The 15,526-nt window shown below is 47.5% G+C and overlaps 1 protein-coding gene across 1 annotated transcript in view; it reads right to left on the reverse strand.

Moving 5' to 3' along the window:
• LOC134344618 (protein scribble homolog) overlaps positions 1–15,293 on the reverse strand; it is a 40,866-nt gene extending 25,573 nt beyond the window's left edge. The window contains exons 1-4 of the mRNA XM_063044739.1: positions 15,059–15,293; positions 9,505–9,644; positions 9,180–9,217; positions 5,953–6,027 (exon numbers count right to left, since the gene is read on the reverse strand). Of these exons, the coding sequence (XP_062900809.1) occupies positions 5,953–6,027; positions 9,180–9,217; positions 9,505–9,643 (252 nt within the window). The 5' untranslated portion in view covers position 9,644; positions 15,059–15,293. The remainder of the gene's footprint in view (positions 1–5,952; positions 6,028–9,179; positions 9,218–9,504; positions 9,645–15,058) is intronic.
• Between the last annotated feature and the right edge of the window lie 233 nt (positions 15,294–15,526).

Genomic DNA, 15,526 nt, shown 5'->3' on the forward strand with positions numbered 1-15,526 from the left:
TTCTCCTTTGTCCACTCTGCTGGTTAGTTCCTTAAAGAACTCCAACAGACTTGTCAGGCAAGACTTCCCTAAACAGAAACCATGCTGATTTTGACTTATTTTATCATTAGTATCCTGAGACCTCATCCTTAATTATAGACAACACTTCCCCAGCCACTGAGGTTAGGCTAACTGGCTTATAATTTCCTTTCAACACACATAAAAGTTGCTGGTGAACGCAGCAGGCCAGGCAGCATCTCTAGGAAGAGGTGCAGTCGACGTTTCAGGCCGAGACCCTTCGTCAGGAGTCCTGACTCAACTGCACTGACTCCTGCTCCCCGACACTCACGGACCTCTGGCACACTGCTAGTGAAGACAGATGCAAAGTACCCATTACGTTCAGCTGCCCTGCCACCTCACTACCTCACCAGCATCATTTCCAGTCTTCAAATATCACCCTTCTCTTCACTGTTACTTCTTACATAACTGAAAAATGTTATAGTATTCTACCTTTACATCACTAGCCTCATATTTCATCTTTTCCCTTCTTATGGCTTTTTAGTTGCCTTTTGTTGGATTTTAAAACTTCCCAATCATCCAAATTCCCTTGCACTTTTGCTAACTTTATGCCCTTTCATTGGCTTCTATGCAGTCCTTAACTTCCCTTGTCAGCCCTATTCTTCCCTACTCTTGCCATTTGAGAACTTCGTCTGTGGCACATATCTATCCTGTGCCTTCTGAACAATTAAAGAAACTTCATCCACCACTCCTTTGACGTCATACCTGCAACTACCATCCTCCAATCCACCTGGGCAAGTTCCTTTCTCATGCCTCTGTAATTGCCTTTATTCCAATGCAATACTGATACAAGTCCATAAGACATGGGAGTAGAATTAGGCCAGTTGGCTCATCGAGTCTACTCCACCATTTAATCATGGCGGATCCTTTTTTTTCCCCTCCTCAGCCCCACTCCCCATAACCTTTGATGCAGCATACAATCAAGAACCTATCAAAATTTGCCTTAAATACACCCAACAACCTGGCCTCCACAGCTGCCTGTGGTAATAAATTCCACAAACTCACCACACACTTGCTAAAGAAATTTTTCCACATCTCTGTTTTAAATGGACACCCCTCTTTTCTGAGGCTGTGCCTCTTGTCCTAGACTCCCCCACCATGGGAAACATCCTTTCCACATCTACTCTGTCTAGGCCTTTCAACATTCGAAAGGTTTCAATGACATCCCCCTTCATCCTTCCAAATTCCAGTAAATACAGACCCAGAGCTATCAAATCGTCCTTGTGTGATAACCCATTCATTCCCAGAATCATCTTTATGAACCACCTCTGAACCTTCTCCAACGCCAAAACATCTGTTCTTAGATGAGGAGCCCAGAACTCTTCACAATACTCAAGCTGAGGCCTCACCGGTGCCTTATAATGCCTCACCATCACATACATGCTTGTGTATTCCAGACCTCTTGAAATGAATGGCAACACTGCATTTGCCTTTCTCACCACTACATGAAAGTTAACCTTTATTGTGTTCTGCACAAAGACTCCCAAGTCTCTTGGCATCTCAGATTATTGGATTCTCTCCCCATTTAGAAAATAGTCTCCCCGCATTTATTTCTTCTACCAAAGTGCATGACCATGCATTTTCCAACGTTGTATTTCATTTGCCACTTTCTTGCCCGTGCTCCTAATTTGTCTAAGTCCTTCTGCAGCTGACCTGTTGCCAATATAAAAGCACAATACATAAAACAAGCAGACATGTTCAAGAGGTTTAGTTGTTGTTCAGAAGTGGTCCCAACACCAATCTCTGCAGAACAGAGCCTCTGGCAATGAACTTTGCATCATCAATGGGGATGGGGGAGATTCCGGAGGATTGGAGGGTTGCTTATTAAAGAAAGGGAGTAGAGATAGCTCAGGAAATTATAGACCAGTGAGTCTTACTTCAGTGGTTGGTAAGTTGATGGAATAGACCCTGAGAAGCAGGACTTATGAGCATTTGGAGAGGCATAATATGATTAGGAATAGTGAGCATGGCTTTGTCAAAGGCAGGTCGTGCCTTACGAGCCTGATAGAATTTTTTGAGGATGTGACTAAACACACTGATGAAGATAGAGCTGTAGATGTACTGTATATGGATTTCAGCAAGTCAGTGTGGGTGGAAGTCAGAAACAGGAAAGGGGCAGTAACTTTACTGGGTGTTTTTATAGACCCCCCAATAGTAACAGGGATACTGAGGAGCAAATAGGGAGGCACATTCGGAATGGTGCAATAACAATAGGGTTGTTGTGATGGGAGATTTTAACATTCCAAATACTGACTGGCATCAACTTAGCATGAGGGGTTTAAATAGGGTGGAGCTTGTTAGGTGTGTTCAGGAAGGTTTCCTGACGCAATATGTAGATAAGAGGAGAGGCATTGGGAAATGAACCTGATCAGATGTCAGATCTCTGATTTCTCGGTGGGAGAGCATTTTAGAGATAGTGGCCACAACTCGATCTCCTTCACCGTAGTGCTGGAGAGGAATAGGAGCAGATAATTTGGGAAAACATTTAATTGGGGTGGGGGAAATATGATGCTATTAAGCAGGAACTTGGAAGCATAAATTGGGAGCACATGTTCTCAGGGAAATGCACAACAGAAATGCGGCAAACGATCAGGGCACATTTGCATGGAGTTTTGCATAGGTATGTTCCACTGAGGCAGGGAAAGGATAGTAGAGTTAAAGAACCATGGTATACAAAGGATATAGAAAATCTAGTTGAAAAGAAAAGCTTACGAAAGGTTCAAGAAACTAGATACTGTTAGAGCTCTAGAAAATTACAAGCTAGGAAGCTGAAGAGTGGAATTAGGAGAGCCAGAAGGGGACATGAGAAGACCTTGGTGAGCAGGATTGAGGAAAACCCCAAGGCATTCAACAAGTATGTGAAGAGCAAGAGGATAAACCATGTGAGAATAGGAACAATCAGGTGTGATAGTGGAAACGTGTGCTTTTTGCTTCAGTATTCACCAGGGAAAAGGACCTTGGCAATTGTGAGGATGACTTACAGTGGACTGAAACTGTTGAGCACATAGACATTAAGAAAGAGGGTGTGCTGGAGATTTTGAAAAGCATTAAGTTAGATAAGTCAGTGGGATCGGATGAGATATATCCTACGCTACTGTGGGAAGCAATGGAGGAGATTGCTGAGCATCTTGCGATGACCTTTGTGTCACCAACAGGGACAGGAGAAGCATCGGAGGATTGCGGATTGCAGGGTTGCAAATGTTGTTCCCTTGTCCAAGAACGGGAGTAGAGATAATCCATGAAATTATAGACCAGTGAGTCTGACTTTAGTGGTGGGCAGGTTGTAGGAAAAGATCCTGAGAAGCAGGATTTATGACCATTTGGAGAGATGTAATCTGATTAGGGATAGTGAGCATGACTTTGTCAAGAGCAGGTCCTGCCTCATGAGCCTGATTCCATTCTTTGAGGATGTAACAGAACACGTTGATGAGGGTAGAGCAGTGGATGTAGTGTATATGGATTTCAGTCAGGCATTTGATAAGGTTCCCCATGCAAGGCCCCTTCAGAAAGTAAGGAGACATGGGATCCAAGGAGACCTTGCTTTGTGGATCCAGAATTGGCTTGCCAACAGAAGGCAAAGGGTGGTTGTAGATGGTCCGTATTCTGCCTGGAAGTCAGTGACCAGTGGTGTTGCAAATGGATCTGTTTGGGCCCCTCCTCTTTGTGATTTTTATAAATGACCTGGATGAGGAAGTGGTGGGAAGGGTTAGTAAGTTTGCTGATGACACAAATGTTCTGAGGTGTTGTGGATAGTCAGGAGGGTTGTCAGAGGTTACAGCGCGACATTGATAAGATGCAGAACTGGGCTGAGAAGTGGCAGATGGACTTCAACCCAGATAAGTGTGAAGTGGTTCATTTTGGTAGGTCCAGTTTGAAGAAAGAATATAATATAAATGGTAAGACTCTTGTCAGTGTGGAGGATCTGAGAGATCTTGCGGTCTGTGTCAAGGGGACACCCAAAGCTGCTGCACAGTTTGACAGTGTTGTTAAGAAGGCGTATGGTGTGTTAGCATTCATCAACTGTGGATTGAGTTTAAGAGCCATGAGGTAATGTTACAGCTATATAAGAGCTTGGTCAGACACCATTTGGTGCGCTGTGGTCACATCGCTACAGGAAGGACGTGGATACTACAGAGAGTGCAGAGGATGTTGCCTGGATTGGAAGGCGTACGTTATGAAAATAGGTTGAGTGTACTTGGCCTTTTCTCCTTGATGGAGGATGAGGGTGATAGAGGTGTATAAGATGATGAGGGGCATTGATCGTGTGGATAGTCAGAGGCTTTTTCCCAGGGCTGAAATGGCTAACATGAGGGAGCCAGTTTTAAGGTGCTTGGAAATAAGTACCAAGAGGATGTCAGGGGTAGGATTTTCTCACAGAGAGTGGTGGGTGCGTGGAATGCACTGCTGGTGGCGGTAGTGGAAGCGGATACAATAGGGTCTTTTAAGAGTCTCTTAGATAGGTACAAAGAGCTTAGAAAAATAGAGGGTTATGCACTAGGGAAATTCTAGGCAGGTTCTATAGTAGGTTACATGGTCGGCACAACATAGTGGGCCGAAGGGCCTGTAATGTGCTGTAAATTTCTATGTTCTATGTTGATTCAGTGGAATCTGGTGTGGTCTCCTGCTGTTGTAGCCTATCCACTTCAAGTTTTGATGTGTTGTGCATTCAGAGATGCCTTTCTGCACACCACAGTTGTAACGTGTGGTTATTTGAGTGACTGTCTCCCTACTGTCAGCCTGAACCAGTCTGGCCAATTCTCCTCTGACATCTCTCATTAACAAGGCATTTGTGCCCAGACACTCACTGAATGTTTTTTGTTTCTTGCACTATTCTCTATAAACACTAGAGACTGTTGTGCATGAAAATCCCAGGAGCTCAGCAGTTCATGAGGCAGATCATCCTATCTAGTACATTCCACAAAGTCACTTAAATCACATTTTTTTTTTCCCATTCTGATGTTTGAGCTGAACAACAACTAAACCTCTTGACCACGTCTGCATGCTTTTATGTATTGAGTTACATTTACGTGATTGGCTGATTAGATATTTGCATTAATAAAGGGTCACTGAGCCTACTTCCTGCTGTTTCCTTTGGCAACCCTCTGCACAGTGCACACCACCACCCATCTTCGTACTGTCTGCGCTTACTAACCCACCCATCTGCATTTTCATCCAGGCCAATTACAGATATCACAAACACCAGAGGTCCCAGGACAGACCCCTGTGGAACACCACTGGTCACAGACCACCAGCTAGAATAATTAGCTTAACTGCTCACAGGGGTGTAATTAGTGCTGACTAATTGCGCTGATAGGGCCTGTTACTGTGTTGTATCTTGGAATAAATAAGAAAGTCCTATCAATTACTATGCTTTGTCTTCTACAGGCAAACCAATACCGTGCATCTTAATCTTCTGGATGAGCCTCCCATGAGGGAAGTTGTGAAATACCTTACTAAAATCCACGCCATCAATCATTTTAACTGGTGGTAGAGAAGACTGGAGTGACAGCAGAGTGGAGAATTGAGCAACTGGTGCCATGCTTCCTGATGAGGTGAGAAGCTGAGTGGAGGTAAATGTGAACGATGCCACATCAGAGATGACGACGGGGAAAGACGTTGCTGCTTGATGCCTGTCACAGCCTGGAAGTGTCTCACTATCACCCAAACTTTCTGAGTTGCTGGCCCTCAGAAACCGCTGAACACAACACTGACAAGCACATGCCAACTCCACCGAAGGGTTGGGGTGGGGAACCGAGGGGAACACAATCAGGGCTGTGAGCCAAAACCCACTCAGCATGCTCGCCCTCCACAGCCAACAGAAGCAATGCACCATCCACAGCACGGCCTGGCCCGGGAAGCACACTGGCACGGAGGCAATCAGCATGCAGCCGGTACCTGGATTTCGTAAACCGGTTTGGAGGATGGGATAGCTGCAAACTGCCGGTAATCAAACTTCTTGTCTGACCAGGACTGTAGGGTACAGTAAAGAGGTGTGAGAAACAACCGACACTCAGGGGAGTAGGGGGACAGCACATAGAGGGAGGTCTGAGCGTATGAGTGCACGCACATACACAGACAGGGGTATGTGCACTGTGCATGGGAGCAGATATACAAACACAAGGGCACGTGCATGCACAGGTCAGGTGTGTGCACATACACATGCATGCACGCACACACGGAGGACTGACCGTACAGGAAAGTGCAGAAATTACAGATGATGGGATTTTAGTGGAAACTGAACACACAAGCAACAGAATGGCAGGAAACGGGAAGAAATCCAGGACGGGGGAGAGAGCAATGGCACGGAACAGAGCAGAGTAGGAGCAAGACACACACACACTCTCATACACGCACTCTCAAACACACACTCATACACTCTCAAACACACACACACACACACTCTCACACTCAAACACACACACACACACACTCTCATACACGCACTCTCAAACACACTCACACACACACTCATACACTCTCAAACACACACACACACACTCTCACACTCAAACACACACACACACACACACACACTCTCATACATGCACTCTCAAACACACTCACACACACACTTATACACTCTCAAACTCACACACATTCATATATTCTCAAATGCACACTCACACATGAACTCACTCTCTCACACACTCACACTCTCAAACACACTCATACACATTCTCACACACACTCATACACTCTCACAACACACTCTCCACACTCAGATACATACTCTCACATGCACTCACATATACACACACACCTACACTCACACACATACATACACTCACAATGACACTCATACACACATAAACACACATTCATTCACACACACACACTCACCAGAGGAAGCAGAAAATTGTGAACATAGGGTGCAAGGTTGGCGGGGGGGGGACAGAATGCAAGTCACAGGGAGCCAGCTGCAGTGGGATAGGGAATACAGCGAACAGGGGTGAAAGAGAGAGTGCAGGAAGAGAAAGCACATACAGAGCATGTAAAGAGTATGGGAGGACAGAGACAGCGAGGGAAGAAAGCATGAAGACAACAGGGACACAGGGCATGGGCAGAGGAGGAGAGAGATGTGAATGGAGCTCAGATAGAGGGTGAAGAGAGAGTACAGGGAATGAAGAGGAGAGAGCATGTGGAAAGAGAATGGTGAGAGCACAGAGAGAGCATGGGAAACAAGGGCAGAGCAGGGGACGCAAAGGGGAGAAAGTGGGACACGAAGGGGGAGACAGCGGGGAAGACAAGGGTTTGAGAATGAGGAGTGGAGGAGCCAGAGAGTGCGGGGATTGGAGGCAAAATACTGGGGTGCAAAAGGGAGAGAGCAGGAAGAGAAAGGGGAGAGAGAGGGGAGCGGAAGTGGGAGAGAGCGGGGAGAAAAGGTGGGAGAGAGCAGGAAGCAAATGTGGGAGAGCACAGGGAGCGAATGTGGGAGAGCACAGGGAGCGACGGGGTGTGAGGAGGAAGCGAAAGGGGAGAGAGGAGGAAGCAAAATGGGCAGTGCTGGGAGTAAAAGGGGGAGAGAGGATGAAGCAAATGGGGCAAAGAGTTGGGAGTGAGCTGGTAGCAAAAGTAGCTGGTAGAGTGAGAGAGGAGTAAACAAAAGATGGCGAGTGTGGGGAGCAAAAGGGGAGAGCAGAGGGAGCATGACGTGGAAAGAGTGGGGAGTGAAAGGGCAGCAGGCAGTGGAGAGGAGGAAGAGTGGGAGCCGGGGAGAGAGACGTGAGAAGTGTGGAGGAGGGAGTGGGGTCAGCTTGAGGACAGACTCAGTGGGTAGGGTGGGGTATTGGATTTAGGAAGTGGAGTTGTAGTGCTAGGTCGTGTGGACATTTGGAGTACGATACTGGGAGGGTAAATCACATGTCAGAGCAGGATTGTGGTGGGAGATGGGGAGATGTGTAGAGAACAGTGAACATACTAGGCCCTAAAATATTGTATATGAGGTTGAGGGGAGGCGGAGTGGAGTAGGGTAGGGAGGTGACAGAAGAGAACAGAGGTGAGGTGGAAGGAGTGGTGCGGGAGAGTGTTAACCAGGGGAGCGGAGGGAAGGGAGAGGTGATGGAAGAGAGGAGAGGGGAGAGGAGCGGTAGGGAGGGTGGAGAAGGTAGAAGGGAAGAGAGGAGTGGGAAGGGGAGAAGAGAGAGGCAAGGGGAGAAGAGAGAGGCAAGGGGAGGAAGGGAGTGGAGGGGAGGAAGGTGAGGGCATGGGAGGGGAGTGAGGGCAAGGTGTGGGGAGAGGAGTTGGGGCAAGGGGTGGGAAGGAGAGGAGAGAGATGGGGAGGGGACAGAGGAGAAGGGAAGGTGGAAGAGAGGAAAAGGGTGGAGAAGTTGTTTTTTCCTGTGATCACATGACCCTCTTGGACATTAATGATGTGAAATGCTGCAAGTCCAATTCATTGGCTGATTGGCGAACGGTGGGGGAGCTGCGTAGCTTGGTCGTAAAGAGTACTAGGCCTCAAGCCGCTGTGTTGCCTGTTTGCAGCAGCTCAGGGAAGGTGTCAGAATTGGGTACTCTACCGGAGTGCCAGAGGTGGTGTGGCATTGGGTTAGGGTTAGAGAAGAGAGGGGTGAATGGTGAGGAAAGGGGGAGAAGGTGAAGGTGGAAAAGAGGAGAGGGGAGGGGAGGGGATGGGATGGTAGGAAGAGGAGAGGGGAGGGTAGGGGAGGGAAAGGTGGAAAGGAGGAGAAGGGGGGAGAAGGGTGAAGGGAAGGGGCAAGGGAGGACAGAGGTGGAGAGGAGTGGGGAGGGGAGGGGAATGTGCAAGGGAAGAGGGGGTGGTGTGGAGAAGGTGGAAGGGAGAAGAGAGATGGAGAAGGGAGGGGAAGGTGTAAGAGAAGAGGGTGGAGTGGGGAGAAGAGGGTGGAGTGGGGAGAAGAGGGTGGAGTGGGGAGAGGAGGGTGGAGAGGGGAGAGGAGGGTGGAGAAGGGAGAAGAGGGTGGAGAAGGGAGAAGAGGGTGGAGAAGGGAGTGGATGGTAAGGTGGAAGGGAGGAGAAGGGTGGAGAGGGAGAGGAAGTAATGGAGAACAGAAAGGATGGGGAGGGGAGGACAGAACAATGGAGAACTGTGGACCATCCAACACCAGAAGCAGTTGCCCTCGGTACACTAACAAAGACCGACTCACCAGTCTCCCAGGAGAGGTCACACTGCGAGGACTGTGATCTGAAACACAAAACAGTGGGAGGAGGTTACACAGGGAACGGAAGCTGGCGAAGGGAAGTCCCAACCACCACCCATGGTTCAAGGGTTATGATATGGGAGGGGCTCGGAGGGAGGAGGAGGCGGGAGGATCCAGTTTGCAGTGAGATGGGTGAGGGGTGTGGCTATGCACACTCCGATGGAGGGAGGAGGAGTGGGTGTTTCCACCCTCCAATGGAAGGGAGAGAAACATGGTGACTCAACCATCGGTGGAGAGGTGAGAGGAGGGAAGAGCATGAGGGATTACTTACCATCCAAAGGAGTAGGCGAGGGTGTTGCCACGGGGGAGGGCGACTCGGAGAGGTGGTCAAGGGGGCTGCGTTTCCGACTCTCTTTCGACTTAGCGATGACCATCTGAGCTTTCAGGGCGTCCTGTTCCAGAGACTTCATCCTGGGGATAGAGATGCAAAGCGGGAGGTTACCAGGACAACCAACACATGGGAGGAGAGGGCTTTGTGGCCAAGCCAGAGAATTCATCCGGGGGTGGGGGGGGAAGAAAGAGAAGTAAAGGGGGAGTTGACTGACAGGAAGGGACAGCTTTGTGGCCAACTTTGTGGTCGATATGAAGATTAGTGAAGGGGCAGGGAAAGTTGAAGCAGGCGGTTTACAGAAAACCTTGGACAGATTAGTAGAAGAAGGGACAGATGAAATACAGTGTAGGATGCGTATGGTCATGCACTTTGGTAGAAATAAAGGCATAAACTATTTTGTAAATGGGGAGGAAACTCAGAAATCAAAGGTGCAAAGGGACGAGGGAGTGCTCATGCAGGATTCCTTAAAGATTAACTTGCAGGGTGATTTGCAGTAAGGAAGGCAAATGCAATGTTCGCATTCCTTTCAAGAGGACTGAAACAGAAAAGCAAGCATGTAATACTGAGGCTTTAAGTGGCATTGGTCAGACCACACTTGGAGTTCTGTGAGCAGGTTTCGGCTCTGTGCTGCATTGGGGAGGAGGTTCACAACAGTGATTCCAGGAGGGGGCGAGCGTTTGATTGCTCTGCACCAGTACCCGCTGGCGTTTAGAAGAACGAGGTGGGGATCCCATTGAAACCTGATCGAATATAGTAAGGCCCAGACAGAGTGGATGTGGAGGGACTGTTCCCTCAAAGCTCTGCACACAATGCCTTTGTTGCCACACAGCTGGAGTTTTCTCTTATATAATGTTAATATAATTTTGAAATTATACTAATAAAACTGTGAAATAGAATGGAGACAGGCTAATCCCTACTGACATCAAAGGATCTGAAGTTGAGAGGGTGAACACCTTTCAGTTCCTCCTCATTCGAGAGAGGTCTTGCCAGTTAGCACCAGCAGAGGCTGAGGAAGCTCGGTAGCACCTGCTTAAACTGAAGGAAGCCAAGTTCAGTCACGTGGCAGAGGCATCCGAGCCACCTGAACGTACAGGTGATTGACAGATGGAGGCATCCCCAAGTAAACAGGTACAGTCACCAGGAATGCCTGCGGCTGAAGAGATAACAAGATCTCAGAGAGTCAGTAAACCCCCAAACAGACTGGCATATGATGCACCAGGAAAACAGTGTTGCATTTATCCCAATAGTGAAATATGTTACTGCCATTTACAACCAGATGGGGGGAAGGTCCTGATTTTATGAAATTTATTTGAATACTGTGTAGAAACATAGAAACATAGAAAATAGGTGCAGGAGTAGGTCATTCGGCCCTTCGAGCCTGCACCGCCATTCAGTATGATCATGGCTGATCATCCAACTCAGAACCCTATACCTGCCTTCTCTCCATACCCCCGATCCCTTTAGCCACAAGGGCCATGATCTAACTCCCTCTTAAATATAGCCAATGTACTGGCCTCAACTGTTTCCTGTGGCAGAGAATTCCACAGATTCACCACCCTCTGTGTGAAGAAGTTTTTCCTCATCTCAGTCCTAAAAGGCTTCGCCTTTATCCTCAATCTGTGACCCCTCGTTCTGGACTTCCCCAACATCGGGAACAATCTTCCTGCATCGAGCCTGTCCAATCCCTTCAGGATTTAATTAATAATGATCTAATAAGTTCCAAGGTCATGTGAGAACATGACTATTTTTGGTGGGGCTATAATGCACTGGTTAATATCTCTACTGCTATACTACGAGGTAGTTTACATTAGCAGCTTTCTGTAAAAGTAGTGTGCCATGCTGGAAAGTGTGGTTTGGCTGCAGCTAAGATGAGGAGCCATGCTGTCCAGCTTAGGCATGTATGTCTGCCAGTCAGGATTGAAGGATGTGAGAGAAGGTTTTAGAGAGCTGTGGGGAAGAGTTTTCTAAAGGACGTAGTCTGGTTTGGGGTCTTTTGGTGGGAACTGCAGAGTGTGGCACAGGGAAGATGCCGCAGCATGCCATCGGCAGGAGGCCCCGTTGCAAAAAGTGCTTTGTGCAGATGAATGGCTCCAAGGGGAAAGGACCAATACTCCTGAGAGAGCCAGGTCATTCGAGAGAGTCTTCAGGGGAGTTTGGAATGTGGCAGGTGCTTTCACACAGACCATGGGTCCTGCGCGTGAGTCAAGAGATACATCCCCAACTACTTCAGAATGAGCTCCAACGTTATGTGCACAATTGGAGTGGTTTGACTGTAATGGGCCCTTTATTTCTCTTTTCTTTTTCTGTAACTGTTGAAGTTGAAAATTTGGTAAATACATGTTCTTTGTAATTTTATGCTGGCGTACCAACTGTCATTTCTGGGTTACCGATAACTGTGGATGCACAGTATTTACACAGCATTCGCTCAAATCGAGGTTCATCACAACATACCAGTTTGGTTGGACCCCAAATCAAACCGACCCGAGATGGATATTGTTTCTGAAAGGTGGTCTTCTCACCACTGAGTCGTGTGGCTGTTAGCAGAGTTAGCTCACGAGCCAAGTCTGTATATGAGCCTCGGTGAGAGGGTTACATGTAATTTATAGTTTTTTTGATTTGTACTGCAGCGTACTGCTGCCGCAGAACAACACATTTCACAACTTAAGCCAGTGATATTAAACCTTATTTTGATTTTGAAAAAGACAATGTCCAATATAGTTCGCGGAGAGTGGGTAACCGCAGGAGGAAACATCACGAGCAACTAGCTCGTTGGCCTTGGACTTCTGCAGGTTCTGCAAGTGAGATGACCCACCCATCAAGGGGTCAATTCTGCACCCTGCGACACACACCAGGGACACGTCTCCAGGGAAGTGTTTGTATTAAATATTTCCAGGTACTTATTAGAGCTCAGAAGATTGAATACTTCTTTATGTTTACCTGACCCCCTGATTGTGCCAATCTGTTAATAGATTGGGGCCAGATCTGTCACTTGTACAGCAGTGTTTACAGGGTCACTGGGTGTGGACAGGGTGATGGGTGAGGTGTCCACTCTCACCGTAGGGCCATGTTCACACGGTCACAATTCAGAACTGTTTTGCTCACTGTATTTTATACAATTATACCAGTGCCTATGAAGAATAATGTGAGCTGCCCTAATGACTATCACCCGGTAGCACTCACATCGACAGTGGTGAAATGCTTTGAGAGGTTGGTCATGACTAGACTGAACTCCTGCCTCAGCAAGGACCTGGACCCATTGCAATTTGCCCATCGCCACAATAGATTGCAGACGCAATCTCAATGGCTCTTCACACAGCTTTAGACCACATGGACAACGCAAGCACCTATGTCAGGATGCTGTTCATCGACTATAGCTCAGCATTTAATACCATTATTCCCACAATCCTGATTGAGAAGTTGTAGAACCTGGGCCTCTGTACCTCCCTCTGCAAATGGATCATCGACTTCCTAACTGGAAGACCACAATCTGTGCGGATTGGTGATAACATTTTCTTCTTGCTGACAATCTTCACTGGCACATCTCAGGGGTGTGTGCTTAGCCCGCTGCTCTACTCTCTGTATACCCATGACTGTGTGGCTAGGCATAGCTCAAGTACCATCCGTAAATTTGCTGACGATACAACCATCTCAGGTGGTGACGAGAGGGCGTACAGGAGTGAGATATGCCAACTAGTGGAGTGGTGCCACAGCAACAACCTGGCACTCAATGTCAGTAAGACAAAAGAGCTGTTTGTGGACGTCAGGAAGGGTAAGACGAAGGAACACATACCAATCCTCATAGAGGGATCAGAAGTGGAGAGAGTGAGCAGTTTCCAGTTCCTGGGTGTCAAGATCTCTGAGGATCTAACCTGGTCCCAACATGATGTAGTTATAAAAATGGCAAGACAGCAGTTATACTTCATTAGGAGTCTGAAGAGATTTTGAATGTTGGGTACTTGGGTACTAGCCTACAAATCCTCGGTACTGGCCTACAAAGTGCCCAGGATATCTTCAGGGAACGGTGTCTCAGAAAGGCAGCGTCCATTATTAAGGACCCCCAGCATGCAGGGCATTCCCTTTTCTCACTGTTACCATCAGGTAGGAGGTACAGAAGACTGAAGGCACACACTCAGTGATTCAGGAACAGCTTCTTCCCCTCTGCCATCCGATTCCTAAATGGACTTTGAAGCTTTGGACACCTCACTTTTTTTGAAGAAAAGTATTTCTGTATTTTGCACATTTTTAAAAAATCTATTCAATATACGTATACTGTAATTGATTTACTTGTCTATTTTTTTTTAATTTTTTCTCTTCTATGTTATGTATTGCATTGAATTGCTGCTGCTAAGTTAACAAATTTCACGCCACATGCCGGTGATAATAAACCGGATTCGGATTCAAGCATTCAGGCTTGGAGATACCAGGAACGGCTGGGATTGAAAATGAAAGGACATCATTACTTCAACAAGTTATGAACTATGAAGAATTTGATGGTATCGACAATCTCTTGAACGTTACAATGGAAATATAGATTTGGAGGATGCAACTGTCGAAAGTATTGTATGATAGCAGTCCATTATCTACACTAGGTGTCTGTGCTGATGTTGTTCATTGTGTACATTGGATGAATTCCTCCATCGATAACCGTGAGGAGCTCATACACAGTTTTATAGTACCCTAGTAGTATTGAGAGTGTTCTAATATGTTCCATATTTCATTTAAATACAATTTTTTGCTCACTTAAACAGTACTTTGCCTTTTTCTTCATCTTTTCAACTATTTCCATGAAATTTCAGCTAATTGGGGCAACCACTTAATTGGGCCAAAATGTCCCAATTATCCGGAATCTAACATATATCCAATGACTTGGCTTCCACAGCCGCGTGTAGCAATGAATTCCACAGGTCACCACCCTCTGGCTAAAAAAAATCCTCCTCATCTTTGTTCTAAATGGACCTCCTTCTACTCTTACAGGTGCCCTTTGATCCCAGACTCTCCCAATGTAGGAAACATCCTCTCCACATCCACTCTGTCAAGGCCATTCAATATTTGATAAGTTTCAATGAGATCCATTCTCACTCTTCTGAACCAGGGGTTCCCAAACATTTTTATGCCATGGACCTTTACCACATTAACCAGGTTGGGAACCCCTGTTCTAAACTACAGTGAGTACAGGCTTAGAGCCATCGAACACTTCTCACACATTAACGCTTTCATTCACAGAATGATTCCCGAGAACCAGCTGTGGACCTGCTCCAATGCCAGCACATCCATTCTTCAATAAGGGGCCCAAAACCTACTGGGTCCTTTCCTGACCCTCCATCCCACTCTTGGGGAACTCCCTGACCCCATGTGTTCCGGATGCCGGGGTGGTGGGGGGGGGTGCGGATTGTGGTGGCCGTGAGGTTAGGCTGTTGGAGCAGAGCCGCAGGGTGAGGTGTGAAGGGGGTGAATGTAGCATGCAGGGTGCAGCAAGCAGTGGTAGACTCCACACCTGAGGTCAGTGCAAGGCAGCTGCGGCCTGAGCAGTGGTAGGAGCTTCAGGCCGCCCACAGGGCCAGGCCCCAGCGCTGCCCGTTGGCGAGACTGGTGGAGGCGCCGCGCACGGTCCTGTTCATAGTGTCTGAGGTCGTCTTCGAGGGCCTGGTGCCTTAGCCGCGAGAAAAGGTGGCGATGGGGGGGGGGTAGGAGAAAAGAGTGACAGACAGAGACAGAGACAGAGACAGAGAGTCATAGAGAAGTACAGCACAGGAACAGGCCATTCAGCCCATCCAGTCCATGCCAAAACCATTTAAACTGCCTTCTCACATCGACCTACACCAGGTAAAATAGCTGCCCATACCCCGACTATCCAAATTTCTCTTAAATGTTGAAATCAAGCTCACATCCACCACTTGTGCTGGCAGCCCATTCCACACACTCGTGACCCTCAGTTTTCCTTAAACCTCTCACCTTTCCCCCT

The sequence above is a fragment of the Mobula hypostoma genome, chromosome 3, assembly GCF_963921235.1.
Source record: "Mobula hypostoma chromosome 3, sMobHyp1.1, whole genome shotgun sequence".
NCBI classification, from domain to species: domain Eukaryota; kingdom Metazoa; phylum Chordata; class Chondrichthyes; order Myliobatiformes; family Myliobatidae; genus Mobula; species Mobula hypostoma.